The 22,183-nt window shown below is 40.4% G+C and overlaps 1 protein-coding gene across 3 annotated transcripts in view; it reads left to right on the forward strand.

Annotated features, from left to right (window-relative positions):
* LOC121283608 (plakophilin-3-like) overlaps nt 1-22,183 on the forward strand; it is a 70,128-nt gene that overhangs the window by 41,961 nt on the left and 5,984 nt on the right. For 2 of the 3 annotated variants that reach the window (XM_041198373.1, XM_041198372.1), the window contains 6 exons: nt 5,291-5,459; nt 6,336-6,453; nt 8,556-8,723; nt 9,148-9,327; nt 13,447-13,600; nt 14,615-14,807. In XM_041198373.1, the coding sequence (XP_041054307.1) occupies nt 5,291-5,459; nt 6,336-6,453; nt 8,556-8,723; nt 9,148-9,327; nt 13,447-13,600; nt 14,615-14,807 (982 nt within the window). Of the gene's footprint in view, nt 1-5,290; nt 5,460-6,335; nt 6,454-8,555; nt 8,724-9,147; nt 9,328-13,446; nt 13,601-14,614; nt 14,808-17,792; nt 17,878-22,183 lie in introns of all 3 variants that reach the window. The other variant, XM_041198374.1, reaches the window with a different exon arrangement.

Raw genomic sequence — 22,183 nt, forward strand, 5'->3', positions numbered from 1 at the left:
CTGGGCTGTAAATGTTTTATTTCGATGTTACAGGTATAGTTTAATGCAGAATTGCTTCCTTTTGTGATCCACCCAACAGTATGAATAGGGCAACCTCTAACAATGGAAATTGCAAATAATACAGAAGCGCAGCAGAAAGGGGTGGTGCAATATTCATGTGATGTTCGGCTGGAATCTTTTCAAGAAACCTTTGTTAATGAACCTAGCTATATTAGTGCCTATAGCATGTTTGGAAGTGCGGTGAGTTGTTGAAATGTGGTGCACAGGGCTATGATTCTATATTAATTCTAGCATAAGCCAGTCATCTGAAATCTCATTCAAAGTTTCTCTGACATACTGTGCTTATGGGTTTTCTGTACACTCTTCAAAATCTGGGAAATGAATGCTAGTGTTGATCACGCACAATTAGGCAGCAGATACCAATGCTCTATCTCTGTCCAGTTTTGTCATTCCGGTTATGTTTGCAAATTGTTGGTTGAACTAGTTATAATCCATTTGAGAATAGAATGGTACTTCAGGAGTCAACTCAAAATCTGCCTGGGCCATTGATGGGTTGAGGTATAAACTGAATTGCTATGTCTGTGCCCATGCCTCCCTGGAAAGGGAGCATATGGTGTCCACTGATATACTTGAGGCCTTCTGCAACTGGTGGGCACTGTGGGACTTGGACTTGGGATGATTTTTTGTTTTGTTTGTTTCTTTGTTATGGTAGAGTGGTGGTGTCCCTTTCAAATGGTGCTCTTAATTGGTTGTAGGTGCTACAAAAAAGGTAGAATTAAGAACAGGAGCTTGGATAGCTCAGTACATAGTATCCAACTTTTAATCTGAGGCTCCAGGGTTCAAGACTATGTTTAGGTGCTGCTTATAAAATTTGAATTCACAATTCTCCTGAAATTCATGCAATCACAGCAAACGAGCAATTCATGCCAATTTTTAATTTTTTTTTTATAAAAGTATAAATTGAATTGCCTAATGGAAAATGGAAGCACCACCTATGTATCTAAGCAAGAGAATTTTCCTATAAAATGATAAAAGTTTGCTCCACGATTGATTTAGCTCCCTTTAGATGATATTGCCACATAAGTATGTAATACCAATAAAAGTGTTGCAAAAGAGCGCCCTGGATTGTTTCCAAATTGTGTGATATTAAGATCATAGGCTCACAGATTGAAACAAGAACAACAGGAAGTTAAAAGGCAGGGAGAAGATGTGGGAGTCCAATTAGCTGGCACTGTCTTTGATAACATTGGTCAGGAAGACTGGAGAATGTAGCTGAGGTGTTTAACTCAAGGCCTTATGTTTCAGCGAATGAAAGCTGGAGGGAAGTGCATCAGATTGTTACCTCATTTGGATATAGAAATGAGATCCTTATAATTGTTCATGAAATTCCAATGGGGGACATTTAGGAATTAGACGCAAGCAAACATACAAAAACATTTTAATTGGCCTGGATTGCATAGAGATCTAGTCAAATTCTGCAGAACATGTCACACATCTCAAGTGATAGGGAAGCCACAAGCAGTGATTAAGCTAGCACCTTTTAATGCCAAATCCAGCATTTGAAGGACCTTTCACTAGGGTCATGATTAATTGTGTAGGACCCCTCCCTAAGATTAAAAGTGGAAATCGGTACTTCTGACAATAAGTGTGTCCACAAGGTTTCCTGAAGCGGTACGTTTGAGAAATATTACAACAAAGAAAATTGTGGAAGAGTTGACTAAATTTTTTACAAGATATGGTTTACTTAAACAAACACAATCAGATCAGGGTTCAAATTTCATGTCACAGCTGTTTAAGGAAGTAATGGACAGTTTGGGGATAAAATAATTTTAAGTCAACAGGTTATCATCCTGAGTCACAAGGGGCTTTGGAAAGATGACAAACTTTAAAAACTATGATGACGTATAACCAGGATTATCCACAGGATCAGGATTGGGGAATTCCATTCTTGTTATTTGCTATTAGGGGCGCTCCTAATGTATTAACTGGTTTTAGTCCCTTTGAACTAGTTTATGGTCATGAGGTAAGAGGAGCACTGAAATTGATTCATGAGAAATTGGTGGGTCAAAATTCAGAAACTGCTCTCCTGAATTATGTATCAAATTTCAGAAAGATTGGACAGAGCATGTGAGTTAGCTAGGGAACATTTAAAGATATCACAGCAAGTGATGAAAGTGAAAGCTGACAGGAAAGCTACAGCTCGTAGTTTTGTTGCTGGGGAAAATGTGCTAGTTCTGTTATGAGTACTGGGTGACTCGTTAAAGGCAATGTTTAATGGGCCTTACAGGATTGAAAATAAATTGTGAAGTAAAATTAATCATTAAATACACCAGATAGAAGAAAGAAGCAGAGGGTGTGCCATGTAAAAATGCTTAAAAAGTACTTTGACAGAGAAGAGGACCAAAAGGAGGTCTTAGTGGTGCTAGATAGAGGTAGAAATGTAGGATTCTGAAATTGATTTTCCTCCAATAAAATTGGATAATGAGGGGGCAGTTGAAAATTTAAATGTAATATTGCGTTACCTTCCAGACAGGTGTGAAAAGTGATTCGGAAAATCTATTGCAGCCTCTCAAAGGTATTTGTGGGAATAAGCTGGGGAGGACAAATTTAGCTATATATGATATGTGTGGAAGTTTCATCTTCAATAAGGCCACATCCTGATAGATTAAATCCAGCAAAGTTATCACAAGTACAGAAAGGAATTGAATTCATACTTCAAAACGGCATACTTGGAGTCTAGCTGCAGTAACTGAGTTCATCTGTTCTGCTGGTACCAGAACCAGATGGAATACAGAGTGTGCGTGGACTATTGAAAGGTGAATGTGGTGACAAAAGCGAATCCATACCCTTTACCATGGTTGGAAGATTGCATCGAGAAAGTGGGACAATCAAAATTTATCCCAAAGATTGGCTTGCTAAGAGGATATTGGCAAGTACTGTTATCGGAGAGAGCAAAGGAGATGTTGGCTTTTGTGACGAACTATATCAGTTTAAAGTCATGCTGTTTGGTATGAAAAATGTACCTGTGACATTGAAGATTGACAAATTAAGTAATTGCAGGACTGAGCAATTGTGCTGTTTATATTGATGATTTGATAGTTTTCAGTCAAACATGAGAGGAGCATTTACAGCATCTGGAAGAATTCTTTTGTCAATTACAAGAAGCTAATTTGATGATGAACTTGGCTAAAAGTGAATTTTCAAAAGCATATGTTGCAGAGCTAGACCATACCATTGAACAGGGTAAGGTGGCTCCAAGAGATGTGAAAGTCAAAGCCCTGTGCCTATAGCAAAATGAGAAGTTTTTAGATTTCTAGGCATAAGTGGGTTTTACCGTAAATTTGTACCAAATTTGAGCATTGTGGTTGCTCCGTTGACTGAGCTATTTTAAAAAAAATGTTTTAATGGACACAGAAGTGTCAGAAGGCATTTGACAGTTTGAAAACTGTATTGACTGACACCAGTTTTGGCAGTACTCAATTATGACCAGCAATTTAAGTTGGCTATTGACACAAGCGATATAGGCACTGGGGACATATTGTTACTAGAAGATGACACTGGAATTGAGGAACTGATGTTGTATTTTTTCATGGAAGTTGAATGTACAACAGAGAAGATAATCAACAATTGAAAAGAAGACTTTGGCTCTCATGTTAGCATTGCAGCATTTAGAGATTTTGTTGCAAACAATTCGTTAGAAACAATTGTTTATACATATCACAATCCTTTGAAGTTTCTGGACAAATTTCGAGACAAGAGTGCGGGGCTATTCATTTGGAGTTTATTACTGCAACCATCTAATCTACAGTTACACACGTGGCTGGATGAGAAAATCTGATTGCAGATGCATTGTCAAGAGTTTGAAGCTGAAAGGGAAAATTGGACATTTTTAAAGCCTGGATAGTGGACTGGAATGATTTCTGCTGTTACCAAGGATTTATGTATATATATTTTAACGTGCACATCTGGTAATGTAATAGCATAGGTATATAGATAAATATGAGGTAATGTATGATGGATTATATGAAGCTGACTTTGTAAATTATGGTAGTTCATTTTCCAGTAAGGAGAGGGGTGTCATGAAAATATAATTTTCATAATATTGTAATGTATTGTGAAGAGCTGGTTAATAGTGGAGTTTGGATTAGTTTCTGTGTGCGGGAGGGGTTTAATTGAATTAGACAGCTGCTTTGGATGCTTTGATGTATTAGAAGGGAAACTAGGCTTGAAGTGCTATATATGTAAACATGGCTGAAGTTTTAGAACGTGAGGTGTGAAGAACATTTGCATTTTTAGATAAACCCGAGTAGTGAATTTCTAAGAGATAAGGTGTTAAACCTAGCTAACAGAGGCTAAGCCAAACAGTGTTTATTTTTCCCCAAGATTACAGATAATGAGTGCTATAAAAGATTTATATGATGGAAAAAGTAGTTACAAAGACATATTGGGACAATGGGATTTACACTAAAAGAGAGAAACCTGTATAAAGGAGATGCGTTTATGTGTAAGAAGGCAGCGTTCTAAGATCCAACAAGTATGAAAAGCCTCCAGCCTCTTGTGTACCAAGCTGCAGTCTCCAGGAACTGAAGTTAAGAGAATTCATTTTAAATATCACTGTCCAGGGTATTGTGTGCTTTGCCTGGATCTGTTGAAATCTGGTGTTTTACTGTTGCCTTAACAGAGGTGTAACTGGGAAGTAGATATAATTAGGAGATTTAGGAGTTATCATAGTAGTAATTTGTAGACCTATGTATGTGCTTAAAATAATTTCTTTTATTAATAAATGTTTAATTTCGTTTTGTAAAAAAAAAAACCTCTAAGACTTGGTGGACTTATTACTGCAGAATTCAAGGCACTCATCTCGAGATCAAAATACAAATTGCAAAAGCAGTTGTGGCAGCTGTTTCAAATTTCCATCTGGAAATTGAGCAGCTCAGAATTTACCATCCGGTGTGCCATAACACTTCTGAGTAGGTGCGCTCTCAGAACTGGCCCTTTCTGAATTCCCCCTCAAAAACAATCAGACCTAGTTGGAATTTTTGGAGAATGATCTGCAGACAATTGGCTGTCTGACTGGATGCAGTGTTCATTGGCATTAGTTAAGCAGATGATATGAAACTTTGAAGTACGGTAGATCATGATGAGGATGGTTGTAGACTTCAGGATGACATGGGATGGTCAGATAGGCAGAAGCATGGCAGATGGAGCTCAATGTAGGGAAGTGTGAAATGAGACACTGGGAGGACTAATACACAACTTATTATCTCTCTCTCTCCCTCTCTCTGTTTAGGAATCCTGTGGAATCTGTCTTCCAATGAGAGTCTGAAGGACACTCTTGCCCGAGACGCATTAGAGGGAATCACGGAAGAAATTCTTTCCCCCTCCTCAGGCTGGAGTAATAGTGTGAATGTCCTGCATTCAGAGGACGATGTCTTCTACAATACCACTGGCTACATTCGGTACTGTTTCATGTCTTGTATTTCCGCCTGGAAATTATCTATAACTCTGCTGCTTTCACTGATACTGTTAACATTTTTATATGTAAATCAACACTTGAATTTGTGCACTTCCACATCACTTAAATTGAAGTCATAAATTCCAGTACTTTACACAATTCTATGCCTCTTTAAATTAGCCATCTGATTTCCCTGGCCATAAAGGATGGGCGACAAACAAACTCATATGTTCCTATCATAGCCACAGCAGAATTTATTTCTCATTATCCGTCTTCCTCTGAGGAAATGCCTTCCCATTATTGAGGTCATCACCTTTCTGACACCTTGACCAAGAACTGGAGCCAAGTAGGATGATGGTGGACATGAATCTAGAGGACATCAATCTATGGCATGGCTGTTGACTGACAACCCACTGTAAAATTGTCATACAATTTTTTTTCGATAAAATATATTTGCAGTTTTCCTAGTTGTCCACCAGATTTCAGAGAAAATCTATTTGGTAGTGGATGAAGTGGGGCACATGGCTTATGCTGGAATGGTGAAATTAATCAATGGATGAGCTATAAAATTGGGGACCTTGACATGAACAAGCCAGCCTACAGAATATGAAGTTTGTCAACTGATGCCGGGAATATCATTGACAATTCGCTATAGAGAAATTAAAGTTCTAACTTGTCTGCCCTAGTTAGACTTTTTTTTTGAATAAGCAGCTTTTGGATTGTAGTAAGGAAAATGTTTTTTTAAAAATTTTATTATGTGGTACCTGGAAATAGGTGGCAGTAATGCCCATCCAAGGGACTGCCATTTAGTCAATACCTTTATTTTGCAATATCTGATTCAGTATGGACAATAATCCTCTTGTTCATATATTTTGTACAGAAACCTGAGCTCGGCAAAAGAGGAAACACGCCAGGAACTGAGGAATTGTAAAGGTTTAGTGGACTCACTAGTCTACTTCATTCAGCACTCTCTCGACAACAACAATGGAGCTAACAAGGTAGGGAGGCTGTCTTGCATTTCAGCAAAAATACTTTAACTGGGAATACAAGCCATCTTCAGGGTGCATCTAATTGGGGCTAAACTTCAAGGCATCCCTTGTTTGTGACCGTAACCCCAGTCCATTTTCATGCATTTGAGGCATTTCTATATTTCTTCTGCCTGTGATTTTTGTTTTAAAAAATATATATATTTTTGAAGTTGCCAGTTTTGAAAATAGTGCTTTCCTTGTGCAATAAACTACTTTTCCATTTAAATTTTATCCACCACCCCCCCACCTCCACTCCAGCACATGACCCGTTATTGATTGCAACAAATGCTTGGACATCCCTTATACCCAGTGTTGTTAGGACACAAGTAACAGGGAACAGAATATAATTCCTTTCCCGATTTGATTGGGTCATAGTTCATCAGAATTTTTGCTGGGTGCAAAAAGAGGTGGCTGTCCTGTTTCACATTCCTAGTTACTAGGAGTATCTTGGCTTCACTATGTTTGTACAATATTGGTAGTGGTGGGGGTGGTGGGGGGTGCTGTCAACAGCATGCAATGAGTAATCGTAAGTACAACATAAATTATAAATTCTGAAATTGTTAGTGTCTCTCCATTTACAAGCTGCACTGGTTTTTTCACTCTGGTGTACATTTAACAAACTGCACTTCTACTTTCAACTCCTTCGTTCTGTCTTCCCTCATGTTTGGTGGGCTTGCTGTGTATTGTAGTTGATAGATATTTGAAGAATGCACATTTTGTCATTCGCAGGAGTGATTTGTGGTTTATTTCCAGTGTGACCATCTAATGTTCTAATGAATACACTCTATGATTGACTAGTTGTTCTGAGGAGAATACATACTTTGGATACTTGGCTGGCGAGAAGTGATCCCTTGGCCCAGTTAACAGCGTTATCATCAATCAGTAACTACTGCACTGTTGATGAGTAACTAAATTGTGAATTCAAAGGCATGTTTTTTAAAAATGCGCATGTCTATAAGTCTGTCCTTAACAGCTTGTTTTTTTTTAAACTTTTGGTCAAGGTGCAAATCTATCGAGGACTTTTGGGGTCTATTTGTAGTGAAGAACTTTTTAAATCAATTGGTTCAGGGCAAGGATTAAAATGCTAGGTGTAACATTGTGTAAGTTCCACATTACTCAAGAAGATAAATAGCTGTGTACTTCAACTTTGTATGATGCTTTGTTGATGACTTTGTTTAAAATTAAAAGCATTGCTTTTGTCAAAGCTTCGTTTTTACAATGATTCCGAATGAAATTAGTTTCTCCCCAGTCTGGTAGTGATGCATTGTGGAAACAATATGGAATATTGAGAAATTTTGGTTTGTCTTGAAGGTTTTTTTAATTTAAGAAAAAATGCATATAGGTTTCATTCCTCCATTTTGCAATTAAAACCATGGCTGGCAATGTTATCATTTATCTTTGCACTGAGTTCTGCATGTATCCCTATTATGAGTGATGCCATTCATCAGTTTTTTAAAAAGCCCATTGAAAGGGAAGATGATGCCTCCTCTTTTAGAGGAGGACCATGGAAGTGAACAGTTTGCCTGTCACTAGTCAGTACTTGTGGAGGAATTGCGACAGGTTGGAATACAGCATGACATCATATGGAGACTGAGTTTTAGCTTAGAGAAGCATACATTTAGTTTCAATTCAGCTTATCTGTTGATGATCCCATTCATTTGAAACCAATCTGGATTGGAAGTCCAGCTACTTGATATGGTGAGGCATTCTCATTTCCCCGGTTGAATTATCTTGGCTGAATCCTGAGTTTTTACCCCATTTTATTGAAGACAATGACAATGAACAGGACTTGCCACACTGTGGGTTTACTGACCTAAAATATTTCAACTCTCTAGAAGGCACTGATTGTCTTCAGACTGGGAGCTAATAATGTTATGGAAGACCTTTCCCTCGATTTGTAAACATAGATAACCAGCTGAGTTACTGAGGAAAAACAGATGTTAGCTACACAAGTAGCCTTGTTTCCACCCCTTCAGAGTAAATTGCATTTGTCAGTAAGCAGATTTCTTAAAGACCTAACACTATAGACATAAACTCAATTTAGAGTTTTTGTTTTTCTTCCATCTCGATAGAGTGTAGAGAATTCAGCCTGTATCCTGCGCAATTTGTCCTATCGTCTTTATGAAGAAATACCATCACGTTTTCAAAATCAATTGGAGGGCCCTGGCAAGAATGACAGAAGTATGAAGAAAGATGATGTTGTGGGATGTTTCACTCCTCAGAGCAGGAAGGTTAAAGAGGTAAGGGAGTTGTATTTCCTATATCATGGAGTTCAACAGCCATCCTGTGTACACTGTCTTTCACTAAATATAATTCAGTAATCTTTCCACAGATATATAACTACTTCTAACAGAACAAAATGATTGGGGGAGGGGGTGGTAGGTGGGTGAATTTTTTCAGTTGCTGTCTGGTATAATAAAATGTTAAGTTTATCAAAAAGATTTTGTTACATGCAGCACACAAGGAACCTTCACCCATTAAGTGTATATGAGCATTGTGCTGTCGTTTGAAGTCTCCCATGGTTTTTATTTGTACAACAGGCAGATTTTTTTTGTGTAACTTGCAATGTTTTACTTCTATGGCAAAAATTTTAATTAATCTCTTTTGGCTAAGTATTAAACGTGCGTGCAGTTATGCACATACTATGTAACCTTTTTCTCTTAGTTCAATACAGATTTAGCAATATTTTCAGAAGTGTCAAAAGATCCTAAAGGAATAGAGTGGCTGTGGAACCCAGCTATAGTGAAGCTGTACAGCAGGCTCTTGGACAAGGGCAAGGCCAACCAGCAGACCACTGAAGCAGCCTTGGGGGCACTACAAAATATTACGGCAGGAAACTTCCGGGTAAGGTAGCACCCAGAACATTCTCGTTTATTCCACTTAACAGCTAACTGTTAATTTTCTTGAGAGATGGGAATGTAGCTGATACAGCCAGTATTTCTTGCCTATCCCTAAATGTACTAACTTCTTGAACTACTTTAGTTTTAGTGGTGTAGGCACACCCTCGATGCAGCTAAGGGAGTTCAGGTTTTTGCCCCTGTGACAATGAATGGCGATATAGTTCCAAGTCAGAATGGTGGGTGCCTTGGAGGGGAACTTGCAGCTGGTGTTCTCTCATGCATCTTTTACCCTTGTTTTTCTAGTTGGTGGTGACCATGGATTTGGAAGGTGCTGCCAAAGGAGCCTGAGCAAGTTGCTGCTGTGTAGCTTGTAAATGGTGTACATGTGTACCACTGTGCACTGATGGTGGAAGGCTTGAACAGTTGAGGTGGTGGGTTATTGATCAAGCAGGGTGAATTTGTCCTGGATGGCACTGAACCTCTGTTTTTGGAGCTGCAGTCATCCAAGTGAGGAGTATTCCATCACACTCCTGACTTGTGCCTTGTAGAAGGACAGGCTTTGGGGAGTCAGGAGGTGAGATGCTTGCCACAGAATTGCCAGCCTCTGACCTTCTATAGCCATATATATTTCTGTGGCATTCAGCCGTTTCTTAATATTGTGTGGAGTGACACAAATTGGCAGGAGACTGGCACCTGGCATTCTGGGGACCTCAGAAGGAGGGTGAAATGGAACATCACCTTGGCACTTTTGGCTGAGGATGGTTGGAGCACTTAACCTTGCCTTTTGCAATAACGTCCAATCAATGAGGATGAGGATTTTTGTGGAGCTGCTGCCTTCTCCAGTTAGTTGCTTAAATTGTTTCCACCACCATTCTTGACGGGATGTGGCAGGGCTGCAAAGCTTTGACCTGATTTGTTGTTTGTGGCATTGCTTAGCTCTGCCATAACATACTGCTGCTGTTTAACATACATGTGGTCCTGCATTGTAGCTTCACCAGATTGGTACCTCATAGAAACTTACAACACAAAAGGAGGCCTTTTGGCCCATTGTGTCTGTGGCGATCAATGAAGGCCTAGCCAACCTAACCTCAGCTTTCTGCACTGGATCCATAATTCTATAGGTCTCGACTTTTCAAGTAGACATCCAAGTGTTTTTTAAATGTGGTTAGAATTTCCACCTCTGCCGCCGTTTGGAATTATCTACCTGAGAGAGCTGCAGAAGCTCGGTCATTGAGCATATTCAAGACAATAATCAATAGATTTCTGGACACTAATGACATCAAGGGATATGGGGACAGTGGGAAAAATGGCGTAAGATGATCAGCCATGATCTGTTCGAATGGTGAATCAGGCTCGATGGGCCCAACGACCTACTCCTCTTCCTATTTCCTATGGTCCTTTTAGGCAGTCCCTACCACCCTGTGCGTAACAAAATATTTCCTCATCTCCCCTTCAATTCTTCTACCAGTTACTTTAAATCTATGCCCCCCTTCCTTGGTTTTTGGCCCTCTTGCTAAGATAAATAGGTCAGCCCTATTTATTCTATCTAGGCCCCTCAATTTCATATGCTTAACTAAGTCACTCATTAGCCTCCCCTGTTCCAAGGAAAACAACCCCAGCCTATCCAATCTTTCACAATCGCTAAAATTTTCTAGCCCTGGCAACAACCTTAAATCTTCTCTGCACCTCTCCAGTATAATCATATCTTTCCTGAAATGTGGTGGCAATAACTGTATGTAGTACTCAAGCTGTGGTTTAACTAAGTGTTTTATACAGTTCTAACTTCCTGCTTTTATATTCTAGACCTCGGCTAATAAAGGAAAGCATGCCATGTTCCTTCTTGACTTCTTTGTCGACCTATTGTCTAACCTTTAAAGAGCTGTGGACATGTACTCTAGACCCTCTGTTCCACCACATCCTCCATATCTCCACATTTATTGTACTTTTCTTGCCTTGTTGCATCTCCCAAAATGCTTTACATCACATATTTCTCCAGATTGAATTCCTTTTTCCACCTGCTCAACTGACCAGACCTCCTATCTTCCTGTGGTCCAAAGCATGCTTTCTCACTCAATCACATGACCAACTTTTGTATTATCTGCAAACTTCTTTATCATTTCCCCCTACGTTTGCATCTAAATTATTTAATATAAAATACAAAGGACTGAGTATTGAGCCCTCTGGATCATCATTGGTAACAGCCTTCCAATCGCAAAAATCACCTTCAACCATTACCCTTTGCTGCTTACCAGTAAGCCAATTTTGGATCCAATTTGCCACGTTCCCTTGGATCCCAAGGGCTTTTACTTTTTTGGCCAGCTTTCCAAGTGGAACCGGTCAAAATCCTTGCTAAAATCTATGTAGACCATACCCACTGCTCTCATCAACCCTACTTGTCACCTCTTCTAAAAAGTACAATCACGTTAGTCCAATGCAATCTGACTTTAAGGAATCCATGCTGACTTTCCTTGATTAATCTATGCCTTTCTAAATGAAAGGCTACACTGTCTAATAATTTTCTCCCAACTGGAGTTGAACTGCAGTTGAGCTGGTCTGTAATTATCCAGATTATCCTTTCCTTCCTTCTTAAAGAACTGTATAATGTTGGCAGTTCACCAAGCCTCTGGCAGCTCTTCTATAGCTAGGGAGGATTGAAATATGAAACACGAATATCGATCATTTTTTTGGTATGCCTGTTACTGCTCTTGGCACAAATTTGAGATTGTTTTTACAAAATCTTAGTGTAATAATTTTTTGTTTGTTGTGCAGTGTTGTGGCTGGCCCATCATTTCCCACATATAACCACTAACCTTGGATGCTGTATCTGCTCTAGTCGAGCCAATGGAAATAGACTATTCTAACTGAATGATTATAATTCTGTCCAGTGAGCTCCATCTGTGAAGTCAGTAGAGGTCCTGAAATGTCAGAAAATGTCTTCATTCTTAGTTTCTTTGTGGGTCAGAAGGAGTGGATGTATTTCCCCCAGCTTCAACAGCAACCCCCCCCCCCCACCCACCCACCCATCCGCCCCAAACCCCCAAAGGAAACCTTGCCTGCCTGAGACATCCATCCCCTACACTGCCCCTGCCTACTCCACACCCCCAAATTAATGCAGCGACTGTTCTCTCAGGTCACCAAAAGCAGCCTCCCACCTGGCAAAGACCTGTTACACATGTTGGGTTCAGACAAGAGACTTGGTGGTGAGCATTTGCATGACGCTCGAAAGTTTAAGATCTCTGCTGGCTTCACAGAGCACTATGGCTTAAGCTTCTGCTCGCAGGCCACTTTCGCACCCCAAATTAAATTTGGGCCTTAAGCTTTCCATAAAATAGTAATGTGTTGTGCTGCAGCTAATATAAGGCCTTGGCTGGGATTTTCCAGCCCCATTGCGGTGGGACCCAATGCAAGAGAGTCCAATGACTTTCAGCGGGACCAGGTGATCCTGGCAGCGGGCAGGATTGGAAAACCCCATCCCTCTGTTCACAAATGCATACTGCCAACCAAAGGTATGTATTAATATTTTATCTATGGCACAATGGTTTTTCTTTAGCGTAAACAGCTACTTTTGTTGATCATTTTTTTGCAGAAATTAAAAGAACAAAACTCACCATTTGATGTGTAAAATGCAAGTTTTCTACCAAATGTTAGATCCTGTTTGAGAGAATATTTCCCCATTGCTTCTGCTCCAAAATGATGTTTTGCTCAACTAATGCTGATTTGAGTATGTGTCTGAGTTTTATGTAGCCTATAAAGGCTAATTCTTTCTTTCTTTACTATATTTGAGCAAAATGTGAAGCTCTATTTTCTTTCCTTATCTTGTCAGTTTTTTTCCCTTCCATCCTTTGCCTCCTGCAGTCCAGGTTAAGTATATCACTGAAGACTCATACGCTGCCGGATATTTCTGAGCCTTCTGTTACTTCATTCCCTTTATGGCTTTCTTTACTTTCTCCTTACATTTAAACTGTTAACTAACTTTTACCATAACTGTTAACTGTGTAAAACAGGATCAGAAAAACAGATGCAAGATTCTGCTCTGAGTTTGGAATTTGATTTGTGTTTGATTCAAATGACCCTAGATCTCTGGTCTTGAACTCTGGTTTTGTCTGTACCTCTGTTTTTCCAGTGGGCTTCTGTGATGAGTCGATTAACGATGGATCAGGACAGAACGTGGTACACTCTCATGGACTGTCTGACAACCAATAATGATAATGTACTAAAGTCATTGACAGGCCTACTTCGAAATCTTACAGCCCATGCAAGGAATAAAGAAGATGTTGGTCAGTAACCAGATATCCTCAGATACCATTGTTTATCTGCATAAATGTGAGCATTTGATGATTTATCCAATAGCTGCAATCTCACCAGGCAAGGCATTGGTCTGAATTCCCAATTTTGATACTTGAGAATTAGCAGAATGGTTAACATTTGCTGAGACTGGATTGGAGGGGGCAGGAGAAGAGGGAGAGAAATATCACTGCTACCGCAATACATGGAAGCCAGCCTGAGATAAAACTGATGGATATATCAGCCATGTGAGCCTTATCCTGGTTGGAGACACAATATGGTGGATCCCATAAGTAAGATTCTATACAAAGGAAACTTCTAGGAACATTACAGGTTAAAAACCCTTACCACCCTATTGTATTGTAATAATGTCTCCCTCAATCAGAAAGGCAGATGTTGTTCCCAGTGACTCAGTATTACACATGGAATTTTATAGCTGCTAGGTAACACAAGTGTGATGTCCCCTGTGAGTAAATAGCCCATTGACACTCCCTCTTCAGATACATGGACAAATTACCAAACCACCCCTGTTACTTATGGAACCAATGTAAGCATCTGCCTTCAGGGGAAGAGCTGAACGGAGAGGGAGAAAAGTGGAAGGGAAAGAGCATGTAATCAGTTGCAATGTTTCTCTGGCACACAGTACAAGCAATGAGTTCCTCACTGTACTAGTTACAGGAAACAGTTATAAGGTGGCTATCTTCATATGAATCAATGTGTAATCACTTAGTCATAATAACATTTTGTGTCACTAAATGACTGTTCACAGTAACCCTTATCAGAAATCATTGAAAAACTACTGGCCTGGCTTTAACTCTTTTCTGCACCCCTCGCAAAAAAAGCCACAAATGTGACATGCAAGTTCTCTGCCCTCTAAGAATGTGTTTTAAATGTAAAACATGATTCCACTAAAGGTACTATCTTGCATTGTATAAATGTGATAAGTCATTGCAGTTATAAATTTGCTTTAAAAAAAACTCTTAACAAATGTATTTTCCACTTCCTAGCAATCAAAGTCATTGGTGCCCTCTTGCAAAAGTTGCCAGAGCACAGCAACTCCTCTTCACCATCAAATGAGGTGGCCGCTAACATTTGCTCGATACTTAACAATCTGGTGGTGGAGACCAATGAAGCTCCCAGACAAATTGTAAGCCATAATGGATTAAGAAAGCTCATGAACATTAAGAACAGGAGGGATAGGTAAGTGGGTCAAGTATATTTTCAGTAATAGTGTGGACAGCAAGTTTGTGGAATATATACGAACATAGGAATTAGGAGCAGGACTAGGCCGTTTGGCCCCTCGAGCCTGCCCCACCATTCAATAAGATCATGGCTGACCTGATTGTGAGCTGAACTCCACACTCTGCTGACCTCCAATAACCTTTGAATCCAAGACAGTTTTCTAGATCAGTACATCGAGGAAACAACTAGGGAACAGGCTATTTTGGGTTTAGTATTGTGTAATGAGAGTTGATTAATAACCTTGTAGTAAAGGGGCCTCTAGGAAAGAGTGACCATAATATGGTAGAATTTTGTTGAATTTGAAGTGATTTCATTCAACCCAAAGCTCTAGGGTCTTTGATCTAAACATAACTAATTGGGTAAAAGGGGCAAGTTTGCTAAGGTAGATTGAGAAACAACATTAAAACACACAACAGCAGGCAAGCAATGGCTAGCATTTAAAGAATTAATGCATAATTTGCTACATTCTTTTAAGGTGCAAAAACCATAGAGTAATCCAAACGTGGCTAACAAGGAGTTAAAGATGGTACTAGATAAAAGAAAAAGGCTGATAATGTTGGCAAAAAGCCTGAGGATTGGAAGAATTTTTTTAATTCTGTGAAGGAGGGTCAAGAAATTGGTAAGGAAAAGGAAAAGAGAATGAGAGACTCTCGAAGGGCATAAAACAGAATGCAAACCTTTCTATAGGAATGTAACTGGGAATAGGTTAGTGAAAGTAAACCTAGGTTCATTAGTGGCAGAGTCAGGCAAAGTTATAATGGAGAATAAGGAAATAACAGAGACATTAAACAAATACTTTGTACTGAGTTCATGGTTGAAAACAGTCTGGAAATAATGGGGAGTCCGGGGTCTGCTGAGAATGAGAAGCCTTAAGATGTTGGTATAAGTGAAGAAATAGAGAAATTAATGGATCTAAATAGCGACTAAATAAGATCTGCATTCTAAGGTTTTAAAATTCATAGCTACAGCAATAGTGGATGCATTGGTTTTGAACTTCCTGAATTCCTTAGATTCTGTAACAGTTCCCAAGGATTATAAGGTAGAAAACATAACCCAATTATTTAAGAAAAGAAGAGAGAAAACTGGAATTAACTAGGTCAGTTAGCCTAATATCTGTGATAGGCAAACTGTCAGAAACTATCATGAGTTCATGGAAACAGAGCATGTAGAAAATCATGTAATTAAGCAGAGTCAACATGGAGTTATGAAGAGAAAATTATCTGAGATCTGTTTTTTGAGGATGTCATTGGTGAGGTGGATAAGGGTGAACAAGCTGATGTGGTGTATTGTATTTCCAAAAAGCATTCAATAAACTGCCACACAAGGTTACTATAAAATTAGGACTTATGGTATTGGGACAATATATCAGCATGAATTGAGGATCAGTTACTGAACTGAAACAGAATAGGAATAAACGGGACATTTTTGGGTTGGCAGGCTATAACTAGCGGGTTACCAAAAGGATCAGTACTTGGGCCTCAGCTATTTACGACCTATATTAATGACTTAAATGGGGGGACTGGGTGTAACTTATCCAAGTTTGCTGATGATACAAAGTTAAGTTGGAAAATAAGCAGTGAGGAGGATGCAGAGAGGTTGCAGAGGAATATAGAGCTTGGATGCGGAGCAAGAACATGATGGATAGAATACAATGCATTCTATTGTATAGAATAGGATGGGGGGTGAAGTGTGAAGTTATCCACTTGGGTAGGAAAAATAGAAAAGCAGAATATTTCTGAATGGTGAGAGACAGGGAAAAGTTTACACTTCAGAGGGACCAGGGTGTCCTTGTTCCTACATGTTAACTTTATGATTTATGTACAGCAGGCAGTTAGGAAGCTTTTGTTATAGAGGATTGGAGTAAAAGGTAATAGGGTCCTACTATAATTGATGAGGCCACACCCTGGAGTACTATGTACAATTTTGCTCTACTTGCCAAAGGAAGGACATACTTTCACCAGAGGGGTCACAATGGACTACTTCCTGGGAAGATGGGATTGTCCTATATGGATAGATTGAGTAGACTAGGCCTACATTCCCTTCAGTTTAGAAGAATGAGAAGTGATCTATTTGAAACATAAAATTGTTAAGGGGTTTGGCAGGATGGATGGGGAATCTAGAACATAGGGTCATACTTTCAGAATAAGGGGTCGGCCATTTGGGACCAAGGTGAGAAATGTCTTCGCTCAAAGGACTGTGAATCTTTGGAATCCTCTATCCCAGAGAGCTGAGAGTATTCGGTTACTGAGTATATTCAAGACAGAGGCATTAGACTTTTGGATATTGAGGGGTACAGTATGGGGTAGTCCAGGAGGATGGAGTTGAGGTAGAATATCCGCCATGATGTTGAATGATGGAACATGCTTAAAGGACCAAATGGCCTACTCCCGCTCCCATTTCTTATGTTCTTACCTATGTGGAGAATACCAACTGCAGTACTTTATTTTAATTTTTCTCATTGGTGAATCAACCTTGAACCAGAATATCAAGATCTGTTGGTAATCAGCTTGAGAAATATGCAACTTTAAACTTTTGAATCTCATTTAATGGGAGTCCGATTATCTCCCTCTGAATTTCAGTGTGTGGAATTTCATCTGTTGTTTGCACTTGAGTGACTCACTAAGATGATAAAGCTTGGGCTACGCCTTTTGTTTGATGTAAAAGACCTCTTCTATCTGCATGCACCAGTACAGCTACTGGCTTGTTGACTGACTTTGGGTAGCCAGGATCACTTACCTGAGAGAACAAGTGTAAGCTGGAGTTTTGCTGATCCCATGTTCAGAAGTCCAGTTGATTGAGGGGATGGTCAGTATTTAATGGATTAGGCATTTGGCCACTGTAAACTTACATGACAGTAAGAGTGATATATTTTTCCCTAAACTCCAGGAATGAATAAATATGGGTTTTGGGTGGTGCTGCTCATTCCTGGTTGTTTTTTTTCAGTGAAGCTGAGAAAGCTGTGAAAGCTGCCTCCAGTCTTTTGGGAAATATGTGGTATTACAAGTCCATGCATCGCGAATACAAATTGGTAAGTATCGATGCAGTTAAATTAATAGGTACACGCAGACTAGTTTTACCAGTTCCATCACTTCAGCCTGTTGGCCAAAGTATTTGGTGACAGCAACAATCAGCAAGTTAATAGCAGATCTTTGCTTTCTGCAAAACTGTCACATATTCTTGCACGCTGGTGGAACATTTTAAATTTCCATGACTCTTAAAGGGACATTGGCCCTATACTGTTCAGGTTTTCCACGTTCCTCATGATGGTTTCTGACACTCTTGCCTAAATCTGAACTCTCCTCCAGCTGTATAACCCTCCAAGAACTCATGTGCCAGTTCTGGCCTTTTGTGCATCCTCAACTCCTTCACTCCACCATTGGTCTTGTAGCTATCTAAGCCCTAAGCGTAATTAGCTGCCTAAACCCCTCTGCCCCGCTTTCCTTCTAAGAAGATGCTTAAAACCTACCCCTTTGCCCAAGCTTATAGTCATTTGTCCTAATATTTCTCTCCTTGGCTTGGTATTGATTTTAGTCTGATTATGTCCCTGTGAAATACCTTGAGATATTTTACTGTGTTAAAGCCACTCTATGAATGCAAGTTGTTCTCTAGATGTTCAAAGTCTCTTTAAAGCAGTGCTGATTGCAAGAGGGCTGCTTTACTTTCCAGGGAGAGTCATGAATTGCATGTTTTGGTTTTAGTGAAACTGTTCAATATTCTGACTACACAATGGAAGGCTTTGTTGTGACCCGAAGTAAAAATTTCAGAGTCTTATCTTGTCATTGCTTCCGACAAACCTGTTTAATAGTCTCGCACCAATGCTCCACTGAGAAAAATAAAACAAATGTGTGGATTAATTTTAAATATCTAGCAGCCATTTTATAGCTTTGTGCCTTTCAAGGAAAGGTTAGCTACATTGCCATGCAACTTATCTAGTCATTGGGATGCATTTTAAAAGATTCATCCAGACTTTTTTTCATCTTATGTTCTGATGCAAGCCTTAAACTCTGTACTTTTTATTGAATCAGGAAGATGCTTTTTCAAATCTAGGTACAAGGTTAATCCATAGGTTAGTTCCTTCCTCTAGGTGTGGAGTACTTGCTGCTTGGTATGACTCAGTGAAGAAATGATGTAGTGCTGAGCCATACACATGACCCTGGCCTCAGGCTCGTTTCGTGGCTTCTGCTGTGTCTGTTTAGTTGAATTAGAGTAGCTAAGGGATGCTACAGATTGCCTTCACGGCAAGGCAGGAAGGAGAATAAAATTAGCAAAGAACCTGTATCCAGATCACAAGTCATTGGCTGGGATTTTCTGCACCCGCTGGTGTCAGGCGCATTCAGTGACATGAACGGACAACACGGTGAGAGGTCAAAAATCGGTTTCGCAATGTCGTGAAACCAATTTTACAATCATCCACTCAGCCTGTCAATGGCGGGCCACATCCCTGCTATTGGGCAAAGGGAACCTCATAATACACCAGTATATCATTATAAGGCCAGTCCACCAGATTCAATCACCCCCACACCCCTGCCGCTGGATCACTCACCCACATTGGTGGGAAAACATGCCGGTGCAGAACACTTGTCTCAGCAACTGTGATGTGCAGAAGTCATGACTTACTGCCAGGGCCTTTCTCACCTCAGACGTCTGAGGAGCAGAAGATGCTGGAGCCTGACACCAACGACACACTGGAGGAATGTCCATGGCTTCCTGGGTGGATTCTCATGGACATGTGAACCAAAGTAGAGATAAGTATTGCATAGCAGCAAAGTCAAAAACAGGAGAGAAAAGCATTCACATTTGCATTGAGAGGGGGATGATATGGTGCAGGATCCTTAAGAGGGTGCTCGCTGCTGACCTGACCATCACTGTAGGCACGGTGCATGTCCTCACCAGTCAGTGTGATGGCACAATGTGAGAGAGGGGTCCAATGTGGGCCACTCCACACCTGATCTGGGACCTCTCCCTGCTGATGTGAGCCAGCTTCTCTTGCATGAAAACAGATGGAGAATGAGAGAGCAGGACGCATAGGACTGCATGGAATGTTTGTGTGGTGAGCAGAGCCATAGGCAGGATGAGGACGTGAGCTTGAGAGGTTATGAGCCTGATGGAAATATGAGGGTGTGTGTGAAAGTTAGTGGTGATGTCCCTTGAGGTGTGAGATCCCTGTGGATGTGTGATGGGTTTGAGTGTGAGTTGAGAGCGATGGGAAGAGTGAATTACCTTGGCAGAACAGATGAGACCATTCACCCTGTAGCGGCACTAGGTGGCTGTTCCCTTTTGCAGGGCACTGGTGCTGACCACTGCTGCCACTACCTCTCCTCTGCTAGATTAGTGAAGTTGCTGCCCCTCCTGCAGCCAGAGGGTAGAGGACATCACGGCGAGCCTCCGGTGCATCCAAAAGGCACTCAAGGGATGTGTCATTGAAGCTGGGGGCTGCAGCCTTGTTGCCTTTCAGGGCCATGTTGCCTTTGCAGCAGTCATGGGCTGGAAGCACAGAGTTGTGTGCGTGGCTGGATTTTAAATATGGTGTCCAGCATGATGAAGCAGTGAGGTGATGGTGTGGCAGGCGAATGAGAGCTCGCCCGCCATGGAAATGGCATTTTTCCTGAGAATGCACATATATTGCGATACGGTGTAAAAGGCCACCATTGCGGCCGGCAGGTAAAATGTTGTTATACCTGCTCACTACCACATTTAGTGCAAATCTGGGACGATTCCTCTCATTGTTCTTGTTGGTAGTTTTTAATTTCAGGTGTTAGTGTGGCAGTATGAGGCTTGAATCCTCCTGTCCCTCTGGTCAAATAGCCTAATGACATTTGCTATTCAGCTACAAACTTGGAGATGAGCAAAGCTTCTAAGTGACAATGCACACTGCAACACAAATCAGGAGAGAAAGTGGGCGGGAGGTGGTGAGAAAGAAGAAATTTAGAACTTTTAAGTTCACAATACTGTTTATTTCCAGCAATAAATAAGTGGAATGGCAGCTATATTTATTTGACCAATTCAGAAAGTATTAGATTATAAATTCACAAGTTATCACAAATAAAGGTCAACAAGGGAGTTGTAAAGCCTCTCAGCATTTTGAGAAATGCAACAAGTTGTGCTGATTCTGTCCATGCAGTGGATATCAGACAACAGTACGAAGGGAAGGGGAGAAAATTAGGAAGATAAACCCATGAGTCATTCCTCCATATCTCATGATGATGAGTTACAGATTACCAGCCAGCCCCATTAACCCAGGAAGGCCTAATGCACAGTGACTTTGGTTCAGACAGGCATGTGTTTGAGTGGGGCATTTAGATATTTCTGAATGTAAACTGAGTGGCAACATTTTGATTTTGTTTCAAAACTGAAGCATGCTTTTTTAAAATTAACCTCTAGATCTAATTGTCTGCAGACTTTAGTTCAGTTATTAAGATTTGCAAATAAGTAAAAGCTAACTTCAGAGTTCCAGCCAAGCTCCAAAACCTCATTGTGTCCCTATAATGCCTCTTGAAGGTTTGAACACTTGGTGTAATGTAGTAACCCCACTCTCAGTGGGTGTGGATGGTAATTTTAAAGGCTTAGCAAGCGTGAGCTTTTCCTCCATGTTCCAGAGATTTTGGGCAATCTGTCACAGCAATTGATTCCCAGGCTGACACAATGTCTTTAAGTACCTTTAAAGGTATTTTTACTGCAGTTATGTTGGAGAATCAGGGGTGCAGTTCTGTTATTTAAATTTTTCATCCAACTACCTTGAAGCAAATGTAGGAGTGCTTATCAACATTAATACGAACTTACAAGTTAGGAACAGGAGTTGGCCATTTGGTCCCTTGAGTCTGCTCCACCATTCAATAAGATGATGGCTGATCTGATTGTGGCCTCAACTCCACATTCTGCCTACCCCCAGTAACCTTTGACTCCCCTGTTTGTCCAGAATCTATCTACCTCTGCAGATAAATTGTCATGGTGCTGAAGTACAGCAGTTCTCAACTAGGGATCCATGGCCCCCTAGATTTCCACGAGAAGATTTTGTGGTTTGCCCTTCCTATTGCTTTACACCCTCATCACTAGTAGTATTACTGTCAATGGCACAGTTACCTCATACTGACTGCCTTTCTATGGACAGATGTGTCATTTTAAAAGATTGAAAACCCTGTGGAAGATGAAAGAAACGGATTTTAGTATGTGCATGGAGAAGCAGCAAAGAAGTCCATTTGAGCAAAAGCAGTTTGCTGCCTGGGTGGGTGAATGATGAGATGCTGGTGGTCTGGCTGTGCCTTTGTCTTTCAGCATCTTTTGATGCTGTAAGAGAGACTTCAGGCTGCTGATAATGTCATTCTTGTAACTGGCTT

The sequence above is a fragment of the Carcharodon carcharias genome, chromosome 10, assembly GCF_017639515.1.
Source record: "Carcharodon carcharias isolate sCarCar2 chromosome 10, sCarCar2.pri, whole genome shotgun sequence".
In the NCBI taxonomy this organism is placed as follows: domain Eukaryota; kingdom Metazoa; phylum Chordata; class Chondrichthyes; order Lamniformes; family Lamnidae; genus Carcharodon; species Carcharodon carcharias.